Source organism: Artemia franciscana, chromosome 6, assembly GCF_032884065.1.
Source record: "Artemia franciscana chromosome 6, ASM3288406v1, whole genome shotgun sequence".
Taxonomy (NCBI): domain Eukaryota; kingdom Metazoa; phylum Arthropoda; class Branchiopoda; order Anostraca; family Artemiidae; genus Artemia; species Artemia franciscana.
In genome coordinates this window covers 32,607,692-32,625,715 of record NC_088868.1, presented here as the reverse complement: position 1 = coordinate 32,625,715, position 18,024 = coordinate 32,607,692, and the positions used below count along the sequence as shown (strand labels likewise).

At 35.2% G+C, this 18,024-nt stretch overlaps 2 protein-coding genes across 9 annotated transcripts in view; one reads left to right on the top strand and one right to left on the bottom strand.

The window, feature by feature from the left end:
* LOC136028546 (uncharacterized oxidoreductase YjmC-like) overlaps nt 1–18,024 on the top strand; it is a 584,142-nt gene that overhangs the window by 365,273 nt on the left and 200,845 nt on the right. The gene's annotated exons all lie outside the window — the stretch shown is intronic.
* LOC136028329 (uncharacterized) overlaps nt 332–18,024 on the bottom strand; it is a 91,614-nt gene continuing 73,921 nt past the window's right edge. For all 8 annotated transcript variants that reach the window (XM_065706109.1, XM_065706105.1, XM_065706111.1 and 5 more), the window contains 2 exons: nt 7,219–7,343; nt 332–1,466 (listed from right to left, as the gene is read on the bottom strand). In XM_065706109.1, coding sequence (XP_065562181.1) covers nt 826–1,466; nt 7,219–7,343 — 766 coding nt within the window. In that variant the 3' untranslated portion in view covers nt 332–825. The remainder of the gene's footprint in view (nt 1,467–7,218; nt 7,344–18,024) is intronic.

Genomic DNA, 18,024 nt, shown 5'->3' with positions numbered 1-18,024 from the left:
AAATGGAGAGTCCTAGAACCACAACTGCAGTTACCCGTCAACCTTTTTGAGCAGAAAAAGCAGAAAATCAGTTGAAACTTACCCTGCTCTGGTAATTCACCTTCTTACAAGTTTTACAAGTTTCTACAATAAGTCACACTCACTTCTGTTACTAATTAACCAGTTTAATCGTTATATTTACAAATAAAAACCTCTGATTCAAAAAATCAGCATAGCTTAACTCATTTTCAGTATAAAATCAGCATAACTTAATTTCAAAGCTATCCATCTTTACATTTTCCAGTGTTACAGCATCTCATTTGAGATGAACTACATAATGAAGTAATTATCCTTTTTTTTTTCATTATCCTGTTTTTTATTATCAATTATCCTGTTTTTTGTATCATGTATCCCGTTTTTATATCAATTATATGTCTATATATTCTGTTTTTTATATCAATTATCCTGTTTTTTAAGTATCCTGTTTTTCATTGCCAATCATAACCGTATTTGCTCTTCCGAGTGAATCTTTGCCATTTTGGGTTATATCTGGTTGCAATACTAACATGGTTCTCAACATCCTGCAATTCCCCAGGTAGTGTCTAAGACTTTTAAAACTTCTCTAGTGTAGCAACATTGACCAAATTGTGGATCAGCCACAAGGAAGTGGTAGTTTAACTCATTGGAGGAATCAAATGATATGCTAGGAAGAATTCCATATATTGAAAGTTTTTAAATATGATACTAGCAGTAAAAGTACATAATTGTCACACATTATGATTAATAATGTACCTCGGATAAGCTTGACGTGGGTCATATATTACAAATTCAAACAAAACCCCTCCCTCACTTGTAACTAATAATGTACCTCGGATAAGCTTGACGTGGGTCATATATTACAAATTCATCAAACAAAACACCTCCCTGATTTCTTGTGTCACGTGGAGCAAAGATGGAATCATATCCAAGATTCTTAATAGTTTCTAAATTCATATTATATTTGGGGCTAAGAACCTTCATTTCTTTGCCAAGTAAAACGTCACATAAAAGCAACACATTAGATCCTTCAGTATATACATCTTGTGCACTCTTACTGGAATCGGTTGCAAAATAAATACCACGACCAAACATTCGAACCTGGGTGTCATTAATTGGCAGTCGAAAGCCATTAAGTATAATTGCATTGATAGCTTCAGAATCAGTACCATGAAACTTTTCACGTATTGTTGAAGGTTCAATTAAGTCCGCTTGACAAGAATAAAAATCTTCAAGAAGATTTGGATTGAAGACTTCTTTGATTGAATACACTTCAGGACGCCATCTATGAACAGGTTGAATATATTTCAGAACTTTGTCTCTGATATCCAGATATTTTGAGGATGATTGGTCCAAACAAGTAACTTTAAGCTTCCTTGCCTCTCTCTTAAGTTCTAAGAGCTTAATCCTCGCCAATCCTCGATATGTTTCAATCTGACTTTTTCGGTTTTCTAAAAAGGAGGGGTTAGTATATTAAAAGATGATAACGTGTACTTATAGCCAAAACATGGTCACATTCACATAAAAAAATGCAATCGAGCATTTAAAAGATATCCCCACCTCCATTCCGGATTGTAGGGATAAATATTTTCCTTAAATCACACTAAATAAAATTCAACAAAGACTAAATCAAAAGGAAATTTCTCAATGTGGCTCTGAAGCGTAGGCGCTCGGAAGCGGACGAAGATTTGCTAGATGTTTTCCAGAGACATTGCCTACGGATTGTTCTTGGTACCCGGCTGACAGACCGCATTTCAAACAGTAGGCTGTACGAAACATGTGGCCCAATCCCGCTTTCTAGGGCTATAATGAAAGAAAGGTTGAGATGGCTAGGCCAAGTTCTGCTGATGAAGGATGACAGATTGCTGAAGATTGTCTTCTTTGGCCAACCATCTGGGGCAGCAAGGAAAGCAGGTCGTCCTCGTCTGGGGTGGGAGGATGTCGTAAATAAATATTTAAAGAAAATATGAACTTCCTGGGAGGGTTTCAAGAAGGAGGCCTTGAATACATTAGGTTGGAGGAGGAGCGTGCGTGGCTTAGTGTTGCAGTGAGTTATTAGTAGTAGTAGTTGTAGCAGAAATTTCTCAATCTATAAATATGGGTATATAATATTTTTTTTTGCAACTAAGTAAAAAAAAAAAAACAGTTTTTTTAAACAAAAGTAAAGAGCGAAGCCATTTCTTGAGCAGAGTAAAAAAATAACAGAAATTATCATGAATAATGGACGAAAAGTTAAAACAAACAGATAATGGGCTTAATACAATTTAAGCAAGTAATAAACTTATAATGTACCAAAAATAAAACTGATATTAAACTCAAACTCAAAACGAACAAAATTTACAAGATATATGAACAAGGAAGTCGTTCCCCTTGTAACTCAGTTATAGTGAAAAAAAAAAGATATCGAAGTTACAAGAACCAAATATTAGACTTAATAAACAAGAGCTAAGAACTCATGTGGCACTTGTGACGAGGCCAGAAGAGCTAAGAGCCAAGAGCTCATATGGTATGAGCTCTAACAAAATTCTAAGAATCAATAGATTGATTTAAAAGGAAAATCAGAGGCTTAATGCCGGTCAAGATTTAAAAGAAGAGCTCTGAGTCACGATGTCATTCTAAATATCAAAATTCATTAGGATCCAATCACCCACTCGTAAGTTGTAAATTTCTAATTTTTAAATTCTAAATTTTTAAATTTCTAGTTTTCTAATTTTCCTCTTTTCCTCTCCATTTTGACCCCCAGATGGGCGAATCTGGGAAAACGACTTTATCAAGTCAATTTGTGCGGCTCCCTGACACGCCTACCAATCTTCATCGTCCTAGCACGTCCAGAAGCACCAAACTCGCCAAAGCACAGAACCCCTCCCCCCAACTCCCCCAAAGAGAGCGAACCCAGTACGGTTACGTCAATCACGTATCAACGACATTTGCTTGTTCTATCCACCAAGCTTCATCCCGATTCCTCCACTCTAAGTGTTTTCCAAGATTTCCTATTTCCCCTCCAACTCCCCCCAATGTCAACATATCTGGTCAGGATTTGAAGTAAGAGCTCTGAGACATGAATTCCTTCTAAATATCAAATTTCATTAAGATCCGGTCACCCGTTCTTAAGTTAAAAATACCTCAATTTTTCTAATTTTTCCAAATCAACACCCCCCAGCTAATCCAAAGAGAACGGATCCGTTCCAATTATGTAAATCACGTATCTAGAGCTTGTGCTTATTCCTCCCATCAAGTTTCATCCCGATCTCTCCACTTTAAGCATTTTCCAAGATTTCTGATTCCCTCCTCCAACCCCCTATGTCCCCGGATCCAATTCGAGTCGAAAATGGAGCATCTGAGACACAAGATCCTTCTAAATATCAAGTTTCATTAAGATCCGATCACCTATTCGTAAGATAAAAATACCCCAATTTTCACGTTTTCGAAGAATTCCGGTTTCCCCTCCAACTCCCCCAACGTCGCAGGATCTGGTCGGAATTTAAAAGAAGAGCTTTAAAGCACAAGATCCTTCTAAAAATCAAATTTCATTAAGATCCGATCACCCATTCGTAAGTTACAAATCCCTCATTTTTCCGAATTACCCCCCCCACAAAAAAATCCACAAAAGAGACCGGATCCGGTTTGGTTATGTTAGTCACGTATCTTAGACTTGTTTTTATTCTTCCCATCCAGTTTCATCCTGATCTCTGCTTTAAGTATTTTCTAAGATTTCCTGCCCCACACAAACGACGCTGGATCCGGTTGAAATTTAAAATGAGAGATCTGAGTTACGAGGTCCTTCTAAATATTAAGTTTCATGAAGATCCGTTCACTCTTTTGTAAGTTGACAATACATCATTTTTTCTAATTTTTCAGAATTACCCCCTCCCCCCAATTCCCCCAAATAGAGCGGATCTGTTCCAGTTATGTCAATCACGTATCTAAGACTTCTGCTTATTTTTCCCACCTAGTTTCATCCCGATCCCTCCACTCTAAGCGTTTTCCATGATTTTAGGTCCCCCCAAAACCCCCCATGTCACCAGATCCGGTCGGGATTTAAAATAAAGCTTTGAGACACAATATCCTTCTAAATATCAAATTTCATTGAGATCCGATCACCCGTTCGTAAGTTAAAAATACCTCATTTTTTCTGATTTTTCAGAATTAACCCTCCCCCCCAACTTACCCAAAAAGAATGGATCCGTTCGGGTTATGTCAGTCATGTATCTAGGACTTATGCTTATTTTTCCCACCAAGTTTCATCCCGATCCCTCCCCTCTAAGCGTTTTCCAAGATTTTAGGTTTCCCCCTCCCAACTCCCCTCCACAATGTCACCAGATCCGGTCAGGATCTAAAATCAAAGCTCTGAGACACGACATCCTTTCAAACATCAAATTTCATTAAGATCTGATCAACTGTTCGTAAGTCAAAAATACTTCATTTTTTCTATTTTTTCCGAATTAACCCCCCCCCCCCCCGCAGATGGTCAAATCAAGAAAACGAATATTTCTAATTTGATCTGGTCTGGTCCCTGATACGCGTGCCAAATTTCATCGTCCTAGCTTACCTGGAAGTGCCTAAAGTAGCAAAACCGGGACCGACAGACAGACAGACCGACAGAATTTGCGATTGCTATACATAGCAATCTATATATAGTGTCAAGTGACATATATTGCTATATGTGTCACTTGGTTAATACCAAGTGCCATAAAAAAAAAACGATAGTGAACTTACAATCTACCAAATTTTAAACTGATATTCAACTCAAAACGAGCAGAAAATATTAGATATATGAACTGGAAAGTCGCCCTCCTTGTACCCCAATTATATACCATTCAAGCTTTGCTTGAAGCAAAATATATTTTAAGCAATTTTTCTTAAAAAAAATAATAGGAGGATTTAATTACTTAATTTTGAATGAAATTAATTATATAAAACTAGTAATTAGTTTGAAAATTATTTTGAGCCTATTATTATGAGCATCTTTATCTAATTGTGAGACCTAAATTGATACAGACAGGGTTACCACCACGGACAGTTTCTAAGATGCTAAAATTACCCAAATTTGCGTGCTACACAACGATTCTCGGTGCTACAGTCAATTCGCGTGTCAAAATTGCATTAAAATTGCTTCCCTATGGCTATTGAAAACATCCCACTCCCACTCTCTCCAGGGATAAATGCAGAGTGCAGTCTACATGCTCAAATTATATTTTTGCAATAGTACGACTTTTTCTTCTTTAATGTTTTACAGCACTCTATAGCCAATTGAAGAGAATAAAAAGGTTTCGATATTCTAAAAAGATGTGTGAATTTTAACAAGGGATAATGTATTTATTCTTTAGAGCAGGAGGAGTGTGAGGGTAAGCTCATGAATGCATTTTATTACTGAGATTATTAATAGCCTTAATGCAAACTATGGCATTCTCAACTTTTAAGTATCGCAAAGAGCGTGAGTAATGAGTGATGCTGCTCAATAGTAACCAAAACTCCAAAAAAAAACAGAGTCTTGATGACAATTTATGTATCAAAAGAATCAGATTTTGATGCTTTTTCAAAATATTTAGAATTCCTCAAGTTTAATATTACCCATCGAAAGTTACAGGCATGAGAAAGTTCGCCCGATTTTGAAAAAGCAGGGAAACAGCCGTAAAAGATCAAGTGACCTCAATCAAAATCCCACCATGAGATTCAGTATCAGAAAACATTACTGTAGGTTTTAAGCTCCTATATACAAAAGTATGGAATTTTGCATTTTTTTTCTAGAAGCAGGATCACGGATGCGTGTTAATTTTTTTGTTTTTTATTTTTTCCAGGGTGGCTGTATCAAACCATTGATCCTAGAAGATCAAGAGATGACTCATTTGATCCGACATCAAAAGTTCCAGTGCCCGTTCAAAGTGACCAAAAATATTGGAGGGCTATTTTGAGATCACCGTTTCGTTCTGCTTAGTTGGAAAATCTAGTAGCTATATTTTTGGGGATGACATGAGCCCCAACAGCCCCGTAGGAAGGGCTGCAATTTATGAACTGTGTTTCATTCTTTACATATAGTATTGGCTATTTGAAATTATACAGATATTTCCAGATGAGGGGAGGGGGGTTTCTGGCAGGGAGGGGATTACATGGGATAATCTTTCCATGGAGGAGTTTTTTGGGGAAGGGAATTTTCCATCGAGGGTGAGCTTGATTTCCCAGCATTATTAAAAAAATTATCAGAAATTAAATAAAAATAATAAGTTGTTTCAATTGAAAGTAAGGACCAACATTATTACTGAAAACGAACATAAATTATTACGCGGAGTTAGTTAACCACGGAGTTAGGGCAGATTATTACCTGTTATAACTCTCTATGGTCTTAGTCAAGAAGTGAGATAATATTTTGTAAGGCTAGAAAGTGTAGCGAGAGAAAATGTAAGCAGGATTACGTAGCAGACTCCCGACACGAAAGAAATATTTGCAGATAGAAACACAGTTTGGAGACATAGCAGCAGCGTTAAATTTACAGGATCTGACAACTTTCGTGTGAAAACTTTCAACTTTAAATTAGATAAATTATATGCCGAACTCACAAGAAGGGAAAATAAGTATATTTAGCTTCGTAACAGGTTTGGATTTTTTGAGGTTATTAAAGGACTACATGCCTCAGAAATCACGAATCATGCAAGTGAGCTACTGATTTTTTATCCCGACGATGCTATGATTGATGTAATGAAGCTATGACGTTATGATGTTATGATGTCTATGATGTTATGATGTATTGATGATCCTATAATTGTAAATGAATACTTACATTTGACACCCTTTCTGGTACAAAACACAGATGAAGGAAAAAAAAGCATTGCTCTAACTGACGTTAGCAATTGTTTGACCTAAATTCCGATAAAATTACTTCTAACCAGGATGGCGTAAAATTCTGAGTGATAGAAACTTGAATTCAGAGTTCTGACTATATATTCAAATTCAGCGTATTCAGTTCTATTAGAGCTACACTTTAGGTTTTGAAACAAGAAATGATGTCCAGTGCTCTGAATCTTTCTTGGCCAATTTTTCAAGATATGAAGTATGTAACCTTCATCAAAAAACACAAGGAATATTACAGGGACAAGAACAGTGTGTGCAAGTTAAAACTTCAATTATCCATATTTGAGCTAAGCAACATAAAACAATCTCCAAGAAAACACAAAAATATGTTGATAATAATAAAGAGTACAGAACTACCTTCATCTAATTCAATGCAAACTAAGCACTGAGCTGGTGCTATACAAGGTTCGCTGCAGAAGTTAGGGCAGTCGTGACCACAATTAAGTTCCTTGGGGCATGGCTCTTGACAGTTTATTTTTCCGCTGAAAAAAAATAGCATAAAAAACAATAGATAAGCTCCTCGTCTTCATCTGCGTAGCGATGTATTTGAACCATCACGAAGAACCTTTTACTTATTGGGGTCACCTCTAGAACGGCCTTTGGGGATCATAGAGGCAATACAGGGACAGATGTATCATCCTATTCTTTAAAATATTAATGATACTGGAAAAAAACTATTAGTTCTGTTTTATAGGGCAATCGAGGATAGTTATAGCCCAAAAAGTGTTCTTAGAGTTTTGCACTCCAACTATTTTCATTAGTTGGCAATGTTGGCAGAGAGAAGAGAAATATAGACCTTAATAGAAAAATCATTGAAAGCAATGTTGGAGGATGTAAACCTTTGCAAACTAATTTAAAGTGACTTGACATTATAAATTTCGAACAAGACACTGAGCTACAGTTTTTTTTGCTCTTTCGGTTTTTAGTTTTTTTGCAAACCATTTGATGTTTAACATCGTTGTGATTTTTGACGCAAATTCCTTTGTAATTTATATTAGTACAGGCAAAATAGATGAAGAAAACCATCACTAAATAGATGAGAACATAAAAAAATCTGGATTCTTTTTTAAAATATAATACTATTTATCGTTGATATTCTTGATTCAAGTTTTTGTTGTAGGTTCTGACTGAAATTGGGAATCTGGTACCCTGGTTGCCGCTTTTTTGGATCTAAAATCAATTCAGTTTGCAAATTTTTTAGGCTTAAAGTCGTCTTAAGTCAGGGTAGCAGCTTCCTAATTCTGTTGCCCAAGGATTTAAGTTCTTACTAGTTTTGAATTTCTTACCCTGCAGCAGCCTCAATTTACGAGAATATGGAGAGAGAGGGAGTTGGACAAACATTTTTTTTCCATTTTTCAAATCAAAATACAAAAAGGGTTTTACAGGACCTCAGATTATTTTTGAGCTTTTTCATAATTTTTCTGTTAATTGAAGAAGAAAAAGAAATACATTTTTCAAGCATAAGAAATAGTTCTGATTGGCCTGATTCTACTGACGGATGGGACAAGTGAAAAGTTTTTCCGCCAATTGTCCTCAATCAGAGTAACTACTGATATACTATAGAAGACAATTTTTTTTTCATTTTTATAACATTACATTTTGCATCTTAAAAAGGGGGGGGGGAGTTTATTCAGGTAACACGTCAAAAACGTATGACGACTATTTTCTGCGTAGTTTTCCCCAGCAGAACGGTTTTTAGAATTTATGGTCCCGTCGGTACATAACGACTGCGCTATCATGTTATCTATATTACTTTATTAAATTTTGTGAGCACGAAAATTAGTATACTTTCATTTTCTTGAGTACTAAAATTGACAACCTACTATCCCGGTATTAGGTCTACAGAGGTCCGATCTGGGTATCAAAGTAACAACCTTAGTTTTGCCACTAATTTTATGCGAACTGATAGTTTTAAAGCTTGAACACAAGACAAAACAAGAGCTAAGAGCTTATATGGTACTTGTGACGAGGTGGGAAGAGCCAAGAGCTCATATGGTATGATTTCTACCAAAATTCTAAGAATCAATAGATTGATTTAAAAGGAAAATCAGAGGCTTAATGCCGGTTGGGATTTAAAATAAGAGCTCTGGGTCGTGAGGTCCTTCTAAATATCAAAATTCATTAAGATCCAATCACCCACTCGTAAGTTAAAAATACCTCAATTTTTCTAATTTTTCCTCTCTCTTCAGCCCCCCAGATGGTCGAATCGGGGAAAACGACTTTATCAAGTCAATTTGTGCAGCTCCCTGACACGCCTAGCAATTTTCATCATCCTAGCATGTCCACAAGCACCAAACTCGCCAAAGCACTGAACCCCACCACCTAACTCCACCAAAGAGATTGGATCCTGTCCGGTTACATCAATCACGTATCTACGACATTTATAAGCGTTTTCCAAGATTCCGGTTTCCCCCTCCAACTCCCCCCGATGTTAAAAGATCTGGTCGAGATTTGAAATAAGAGCTCTGAGACATAAGTTCCTTCTAAACATCAAATTTCATTAACATCCGGTCACCCGTTCTTAAGTTAAAAATACCTCAATTTTTCTGATTTTTCCGAATTAAAAATCCCCAGCTCCCTCAAAGAGAACGGATCCGTACCAATTGTGTCAATCTCGTATCTATAACTTGTGCTTATTCTTCCCGTCAAGTTTCATACCGATCTCTCCGCTCTAAGGGTTTTCCAAGATTTCTATTTCACCCCTCCAACCCCCTATGTCCCCGGATCCGATTCTAATTGAAAATGGAATATCTGAGACATACGATTCTTCTATATATCAAGTTTCATTAAGATCCGATCACCCATTCGTAAGATACCTCGAGTTTCGTGTTTTCCAAGAATTCCAATTTGCCCCTCCAACTCCCTTCAATGTCACCGGGTCTGGTCGAAATTTCAAATGCGAATTCTAAAGCACAAGATCCTTCTAAATATCAAATTTCATTAAGATGTGATAACCCGCTCGTAAGTTACAAATACCTAATTTTTTCTAATTTTTCCGAATTACTCCCCCCCCCCAAATCCACCAAAGAGAGCGGATCCGGTCCGGTTATGGCAGTCACCTATCTTGGACTTGTGCTTATTCTTTCCACCAAGTGTCATCCTGATCTCTCCGCTTTAAGCGTTTTCCAAGATTTCCGGTCCCCCCCCTAGAATGACACTGGATCCGGTCGGGAATTAAAATAAGAGATCCGAGTTTCGAGGTTCTTCTAAATATGAAATTTCATTAAGATATGATCACTCTTTCGTAAGTCAAAAATACCTCATTTTAATTTTTTTTAGATTCAACCCTCCCCCCAACTCCCCCAAAGAGAGCAGATCCGTTCCGGTTATATCAATGCCGTATCTGGGACTTATTTTCCCCACCAAGTTTCGTCCTGATCCCTCCACTCTAAGCGTTTTCCAAGATTATAGGTTCCCCCCTCCTCCAACTTCCCCTTCACCAGATCCGGTCGGGATTTAAAATGACAGCTCTGTGACACGAAATTCTTCTAAATATTAAATTTAATTAAGATCCCATCACTCCTTCGTAAGTTAAAAATACCTCATTTTTTAATTTTTCAGAATTAACCCTCCTCCCCCAACTCCCCAAAGAGAGCAGATCCGTTCCGGTTATTTCAATCACGTATCTAGGACTTACGATTATTTTTACCACGAAATTTCATCACAATCCCTCCACTCTAAGTGTTTTCCAAGATTTTATGCCCCCCCCCCAACTCCCCCCAATGTCACCGGATCCGGTCAGGATTTAAAGTAAAAGCTCTGAGAAACAATATCCTTCTAACAATCAAATTTCATTAAGATCCGATCACTCCTTCGTAAGTTAAAAATACCTCATTTTTTCTAATTTTTCAGAATAACCCCCCCCCCAACTCCCCCAAAGAGAGCGGATCCGTTCCAGTTATGTCAATCACGTATCTAGGACTTGTGCTTATTCTTCCCACCAAGTTTCATCCCGATACCTCAACTCTAAGCTTTTTCCGAGATTTTAGGTTCCCCCCTCAATTCCCCTAAATGTCACCGGATCCAGTCGGGATTTAAAATAAGAGATCTGAGTTTCGAGGTCCCATTCCTCCCAGATGGTCAAATCGGGAAAACGACTATTTCTAATTTAATCTGGTCCGGTCCCTGATATGCCTCCCAAATTTCATCGTCCTAGCTTACCTGGAAGTGCCTAAAGTAGCAAAACCGGGACAGACAGACTGACAGACCGACAGAATTTGTGATCGCTAAATGTCACTTGGTTAATACCAAGTGCCATAAAAATGATCTATTTACCGTATGGCATTTTTAAAATGTGCTTTTTATTGTCTGTAGGTTGAAAAACAAGTTATAAGTTGGATAAAAATTGATGAAAAAATAGAACTTTTCTCACTTTCAGAAAGTTTACCCTAACCCATAATCATTCCCCATTCCATTTTCATTTTCACTTGAAATCATTCCATTTTCATTCCCTAAAAAAAGTGAAGCAATATCATAATTGTGGTTTGGCGAAAGAATAGAAACAAATAAATTAAAAATAGATTAGGTTAAAATAATCCAGTTTATATTTAAACTTAAAATTCAAAACGCACTGATTCAAAATAAAGTTTTTTAAACATAATTATAAAAATACTGATTTCTGATTGCAAAATTTATAATAATGTTTGAAAAGACTCCGAATGCACATTAAGATTTGCAGCATTAAGCTCTATTAAAGCCACATATTTTAAGTCTTGAAAAAGAAATGACTTCCAATAGTATGAATATTTCTTCAACAGTTTTTCAAAATATGTTTATGAAACAATCTTTCTAGAAAAAGTTTGTCACAGAAACAACCTTTCACGGGGAGAGGACTGCCGAATTTCGTCTCTTCACGGAAAGGTGTTTCAGCATTCTATAGAACCTAAGACCTATGCACAGTTAAGTCACAAGGTAAATCAAAAACTGTGTCGCAAATTTTCAATCACATTTTTTCAATGGTATTATTAAGTGTTTATGTAGTCATTACAAAAAATACAAAAAATCAAAATAAATTTTGAATGAAAATAATTTTTTATTGCTTAGAAAGTTTTCCATCACAGTTTTGTGAGTCAGAGCCTAAAACGGAATTCTCGAATATTTTAGATGTTTTTTCTATCCCTCATTGTTTGTATGCAACAATGGTTTGAAGGTTTTGATACAACCTTTGACGGTTAAGACAAGGAAAAAAAAACCTAAAAAAATTATTTTGAAAGAGCTATGGGTATCGCCAACAATCTGAGAGCAATTGTTAATTTAACATGTAAAATCGTAAATACATATTTGTGAACAATAAAATTATTTATTTACTTTATTGTTAGGTCTAAAATACCTAATTGAATTCAGCGTTCTGATTGTACATTCAAATTTAGCGTATTAAGCTCTATTAGGGCTGCGTATTTTAGATCTTAAAACAATAAATGACGTTGAGCGTTATGAATATTTTTTAGCCAGTTTTTCCAGATGTGAATTAAACAAGGTTTCAAATAGAATGGGTCTTATATATGTTTAAGCTCTCATAAATAAGGACATGACAGCTGACAGTTGGGACATGATGACCTTCTAAACACTCTTTATGTCATTTGCAAAACAATGTATATGTATACATATATACTTTCTTTGTAAGTGAGCTATAGTTGTGTATTTATTTGTTTTTTCTCGAAATTGCTCCATATTTTTTTGGGAAAAATTGGCATCCTGGTATATTCTGGCCTAAAAAAACCAATTTAGATAGGTGAGAAGTCTGAGAATTTGTTTAGAGGCTTAATTTTGCAAAAAAACTATTTTTGTGAGTGCCGTCATTTTTAGATACATCAGTATTGCAATGACGTTGTCACATGCTTAAAGAGTAAAAACTGGTAATTGCAAAAATATTTTTGTATATATTTTGACAAGGGATTATAAAATTCCAAAACCTTAAAAAGGAAAAAAAATTGAAGCTTAGTAGAAATCATAGTTAGAAATTTGACTTGCTGTAATAATAAAATATCTTTGAACAGAATCCAGTATATAAGGACATTAAATTACGGAAAGCACAAAAAACGGGTAATTGCAAAAATATTTGTGCATATTTTAACAAGGGATTACAAAAATTCAAAAAACTTAAAAAAGAAAACCAAAAGTTTGATTAATCGTATCATTCTCCCCCCCCCCAACACAAGAGTGAATATATCCTTTTTATATCTATGACGCATATAACATTACTAATGGAAAATATTTAAGACATAAAAAAAAAAGTTGAATTTTTTTTTGTTCAGTGCAGAATTGCAAAGGTCATTATTTAAACTCCAAAAATATTTATGGTGTTTGAGCAGTAATTTTAATGTTTTAATTAGTAGAATACCTGACAAATTTGAAGCCATTTTTATATACATCAGTATTGCAAAGACGTTGTCACACTTGTCACACTTACGTGGATGTTTATATCAAGATTGAGAAGTTTCTATAAAATTGCTTAAAGAGCAAAAAACTGGAAACAGCAAAAATGTTTGCATATATTTTGACAAGGGATTACAACAATTCTAAAAGCTTTAAAAAGAAAACCCGAAGTTTGAAGCTTAGTAGAAATCGTTGTTAGAAATTAGACTTGTGGTATTTATCAAATATCTTTGAATAGAAGCATGGGAAGACATTGAATTGCATAAACAGTGAAAAGCTGGTAACTGCAAAAAAATTTGTACATATTTTACTAGGGATTACAACAATTCAAAAACCCTAAAGAAGAAGAACCAAAATTTTGAAGGTTAGTAGAAATCTTTGTCAGAAAAAATATCATTACGAATGTCTTTTTAAGATGAGAAAAAAATTGAAAAAAATTTAAGTTCATTTCAGAACTACTAAAGTTATTATGTAAATTGCAAAAATATATACGGTGCCTGAGCAATAATTTTAATATTTTAAATCAAACTTAAAGATTTCTCGAAAATTTAAAAACTAGTTTTTTTTTCTTTAGATAAAATCGACTCGCTTCGTGATTAAGCTTACAGATTTGAACACAACCAGTTATACAATGTCAGTAGGAAAGCCCCCCCCCCAAAATAAACGAAAATTTGTAACTATTACAAATGACTATTTTCTATTTTAACAAGGGATTACAACAATTAAACCATAAAAAATAAAACCAAAAGTTTGAATCATAGAACATATCGTTGTTAGAAATTAGAGTAGCTTCAACAATCAAATATTTTTGATCAGATTTCACTATGAAAAGATAGTAAATTGCGTAAAGGAAAAAAAAACGGGAATCGCAAAAATCTATCTATATAAAAATAAGTTGTTTGTGTGTCTGTCAAGTGACGTCATGTCATCATGTCGTCATGAAGTTAGTTGTCGTCATGTTTGTTATGACGATGACGTCATTAAAGGTATTTAAGAAAATCCTTCAAAGACAAATTTTTAATTGTAAGAAGATCGTGGACGGAAAAATGTTTAATTGTAAAATGACTGAAGAACCTACAATGGCAACAGCAAATGACGACCGGGACACAAATGACGACCGGGACACAGGGAATATAAATGACGACCGCGACACTCAAAGAGAAATTACAGACTGGGACACCGGGACACAAATGACGACCGGGACACATAGAATATAAATGACGACCGGGATACAGGGACACAACTACAACGGGGACGCCGGTGGGCACAGGGGGATATATAAAAGACGACGGGGACACAAGGAATGTTCGATTAGCAATCACCATCAACAAAGCTCAAGGGCAATCATTAGAATAATGAGGTATAGATATGAATACAGATTGTTTTTCCCATGGACAATTATATGTTGCATGTTCAAGAGTCGGTAAACCTGACAATCTATTTATATGCACAGACAATGGGACAGCCAAGAATGTTTTATATTCGCAAGTCTTACGTAGTTAAAAACATATATATATATATATATATATATATATATATATATATATATATATATATATATATATATATATATATATATATATATATATATATATATATATATATATATATATATATATATATATATATATATATATATATATATATATATATATATATCTATATTCACAGGTGGTACACAGAGACACAACTACAATGGCGCGTAACTAATATGGCGCGTAACGACTTAAGCGCGCGGGGGGCTTGGGGGGACGCGAAGCGCCACCCTAACAGCTAGTATTTGTATATATTTTAACAAGGCATTAAAGCATATCAAAAACCTTGAAAAAGAAAACGAAAAGTTTGAAGCTTAGTAGAAATCGTTGTTATAAATTGGACTTGCTTTAATAATCAAATATCTTTGAAAAAGACAGTGTGAAAAGACATGAAGTTGCGTAAAAAGCAAAAAACTGGTAGTTACAAATATATTTATTACATTTTATCAAGGGATTACAACAATTCATAAATTCTAAAAAAGAAAACAACAAATTTAAAGCTTAGTAGATACCGTTGTTAGAAATCGTACTTTCTTTAATAATCAAATATTTTTGAAAAGACTCAGTATAAAAAGACAACAAATAGTCTGCAGTTAGAAGACAAGCAACAACGTGAATCCATATATAGAATCCTGCCACCTGCCAAGTGCCGGGACCCGGCGGGCTGGTATTTGCAATAATATATATATATATATATATTTTAACAAGGGATTACAATACTTCGATAACCTTAAAAATGAAAACTAAAAGTTTGAATCTCGGTTTGCTGTGAACTTGCTTAAACAATCAAATATCTTTGAAAAGACTGCAATATGAAAAGAGAGAGAATTGTCTCAAATTGTCTGCGGTTAGAAGATAAGTGACAATGAGAATCCATATATAGAAGCTAGCCGTGTGGCGAGTGCCGGGGCCCGTTACTATATACATATTACATAAAAAAAACAACTAGTTTTTCTAACTGAAAGTAAGGAGCGATATTAAAACTTGAAACGAACAGACAACACTCCGTATATGAAATGGGTTGTCCCCTCCGCAATCCCTCGTTCTTTATGCTAAAGCTTTTAATTGTTTTAAAAAGCAGAATCGTTGTAAAGAGTCAAACTTTAGCGTAAAGAGCGAAGGATTGCGGAGGGGACAACCCATTTTATATACGGAGTAATTTCTGTTCTTTTTAAATTTTAATGTCGCTCCTTACTTTCAGTTAGAAAAACTAGTTTTTTCTATGTAATTTCTGAACGTTTTTGAATTAATGTATGTTTGATTTTGGCTCTCCACACATAAATTATTAAAATGAAATTTACATTTTAATTCCATTTTTGGCTAAATGGCTTTCTCTTAGTTCCGATCAGACGATTTGAGAAATATGGGATGGGGAAGGAGGCCTAGTTGCCATGCAATTTTTCGGTTACACAAAAAGGCAACTATAAATTTTAATTTTTAACGAATTTTTTTATTAGTAAAAAATAAACGTAACTTAAGAATTAACTTACGTAACAAACTTTTATGTTCTTAAATTATTATGTATATGAGGGTTTTTTTACCCTCGTTAATACCTCGCTCTTTACACTAAATCGTAAATTTTGTGCCGATTCTTTAAGAATGACCCCTGAATCAGAAAGGCCGTAGAATAAATAGTTGAAATTACTAAAAATACTATAGCATAAAGAGCGAGGTATTTATCTCCTCCTAAATACCTCGCTCTTTATGCTAAAGTATTTTTAGAACCCCTCAAATGCGTAATAATCTCTGTTCATTTTAAGTTTCAATGATACTCCTTACTTTCAATTGAAAGAATTTTTCCATGTTTATTTTTTCATTGTTTTTTTTTATAGTAATTTTAGAAAATCCTGCGCCCTTTTCATTGAATTTCTGTTCCCCCATGACATATTTCTCCAATGAAAGATCCTCCCAAATAGCACCCTCCCCTCAACCCAACCCCCAAAACCAAAAAAAATCCCTGAAAACGACTGTACACTTCCCAATAACCATTATTATATGTAAACACTGGTCGAAGTTTGTAACTTGCAGCCCCTCCCCCAGGGACTGTGGGGGAGTAAGTCATTCCCAAAGACATAGTTATTATGGTTTTTGACTATGAGGAACAAAATTACTATCTCAAAATTTTGATTTGTTGACTTTGGAGAAAAAATGAGCGTGGGAGGGGGCCTAGGTGCCGTCCAATTTTTTTGTCACTTAAAAGGGCACTAGAACTCTTCATTTCCGGTAGAATAAACACTCTTGCAACATTCTAGGACCACTTGGTCGATACGATGACCCCTGGGGAAAAAACAAAACAAAAAAACAAACAAATAAACACGCACCCGTGATTTGTCTTCTGGCAAAAAATACGAAATTCCACATTTTTGTAGATAGGAGCTTGAAAATTTTTCTATAGGGTTCTATTATACGCTGAATACGATGGTGTGATTTTTGTTAAGATTCTGTGACTTTTAGGGGGTGTTTTCCCCTATTTTCTAAAATAAAACAAATTTTCTTAGGCTCGTAACTTTTGATGACAAAGACCAAATTTTATGACCAAATTTGATTGACAAAGACCAAACTTATATATTTAAAATCAGCATGAAAATCCGATTCTTTTGATGCATATTTTTGCATCAAAATTCCGTTATTTAGAGTTCCGTTTACTATTGAGCCGGGTCGCTCCTTACTACAGTTCGTTACCACGAACTGTTTGATAATCTTCTACATATATAAAAATATACTGTTTGTTTGTCCGTTTCTTTGTCTGTACGTCTGTACTAAAAAACAAGAGCTCAGAGGTCATGTGGCACTTGTGACGAGGCAAGAAGAGCTAAGAGCCAAGAACTCATATAGTATGAGCTCCAACAAAATTCTAAAAATCAATAGATTGATTTAAAAGGAAAATCAGAGGCTTAATGCTGGTCAGGATTTAAAATAAGAGTTCTGAGTCGCGATGTCCTTCAAAATATCAAAATTCATTACGATCCGATAACCCACCCGTAAGTTATAAATACCTAATTTTTTCTAATTTTTCCTCTCCCTCTAGCCCTCCAGATGGTCGAATTTGGGAAAACGACTTTATCAAGTCAATTTGTGAAGCTCCCTGACACGCCTAACATTTTTCATCGTCCTAGCACGTCCAGAAGGACAAAACTCGCCAAATCACTGAACCCCTCCCCCCAACTCCCCCAAAGAGAGCGAATCCAGTACGGTTACGTCAGTCACGTATCAAGGACATTTGCTTATTCTATCCACCAAGCTTCATCCCGAT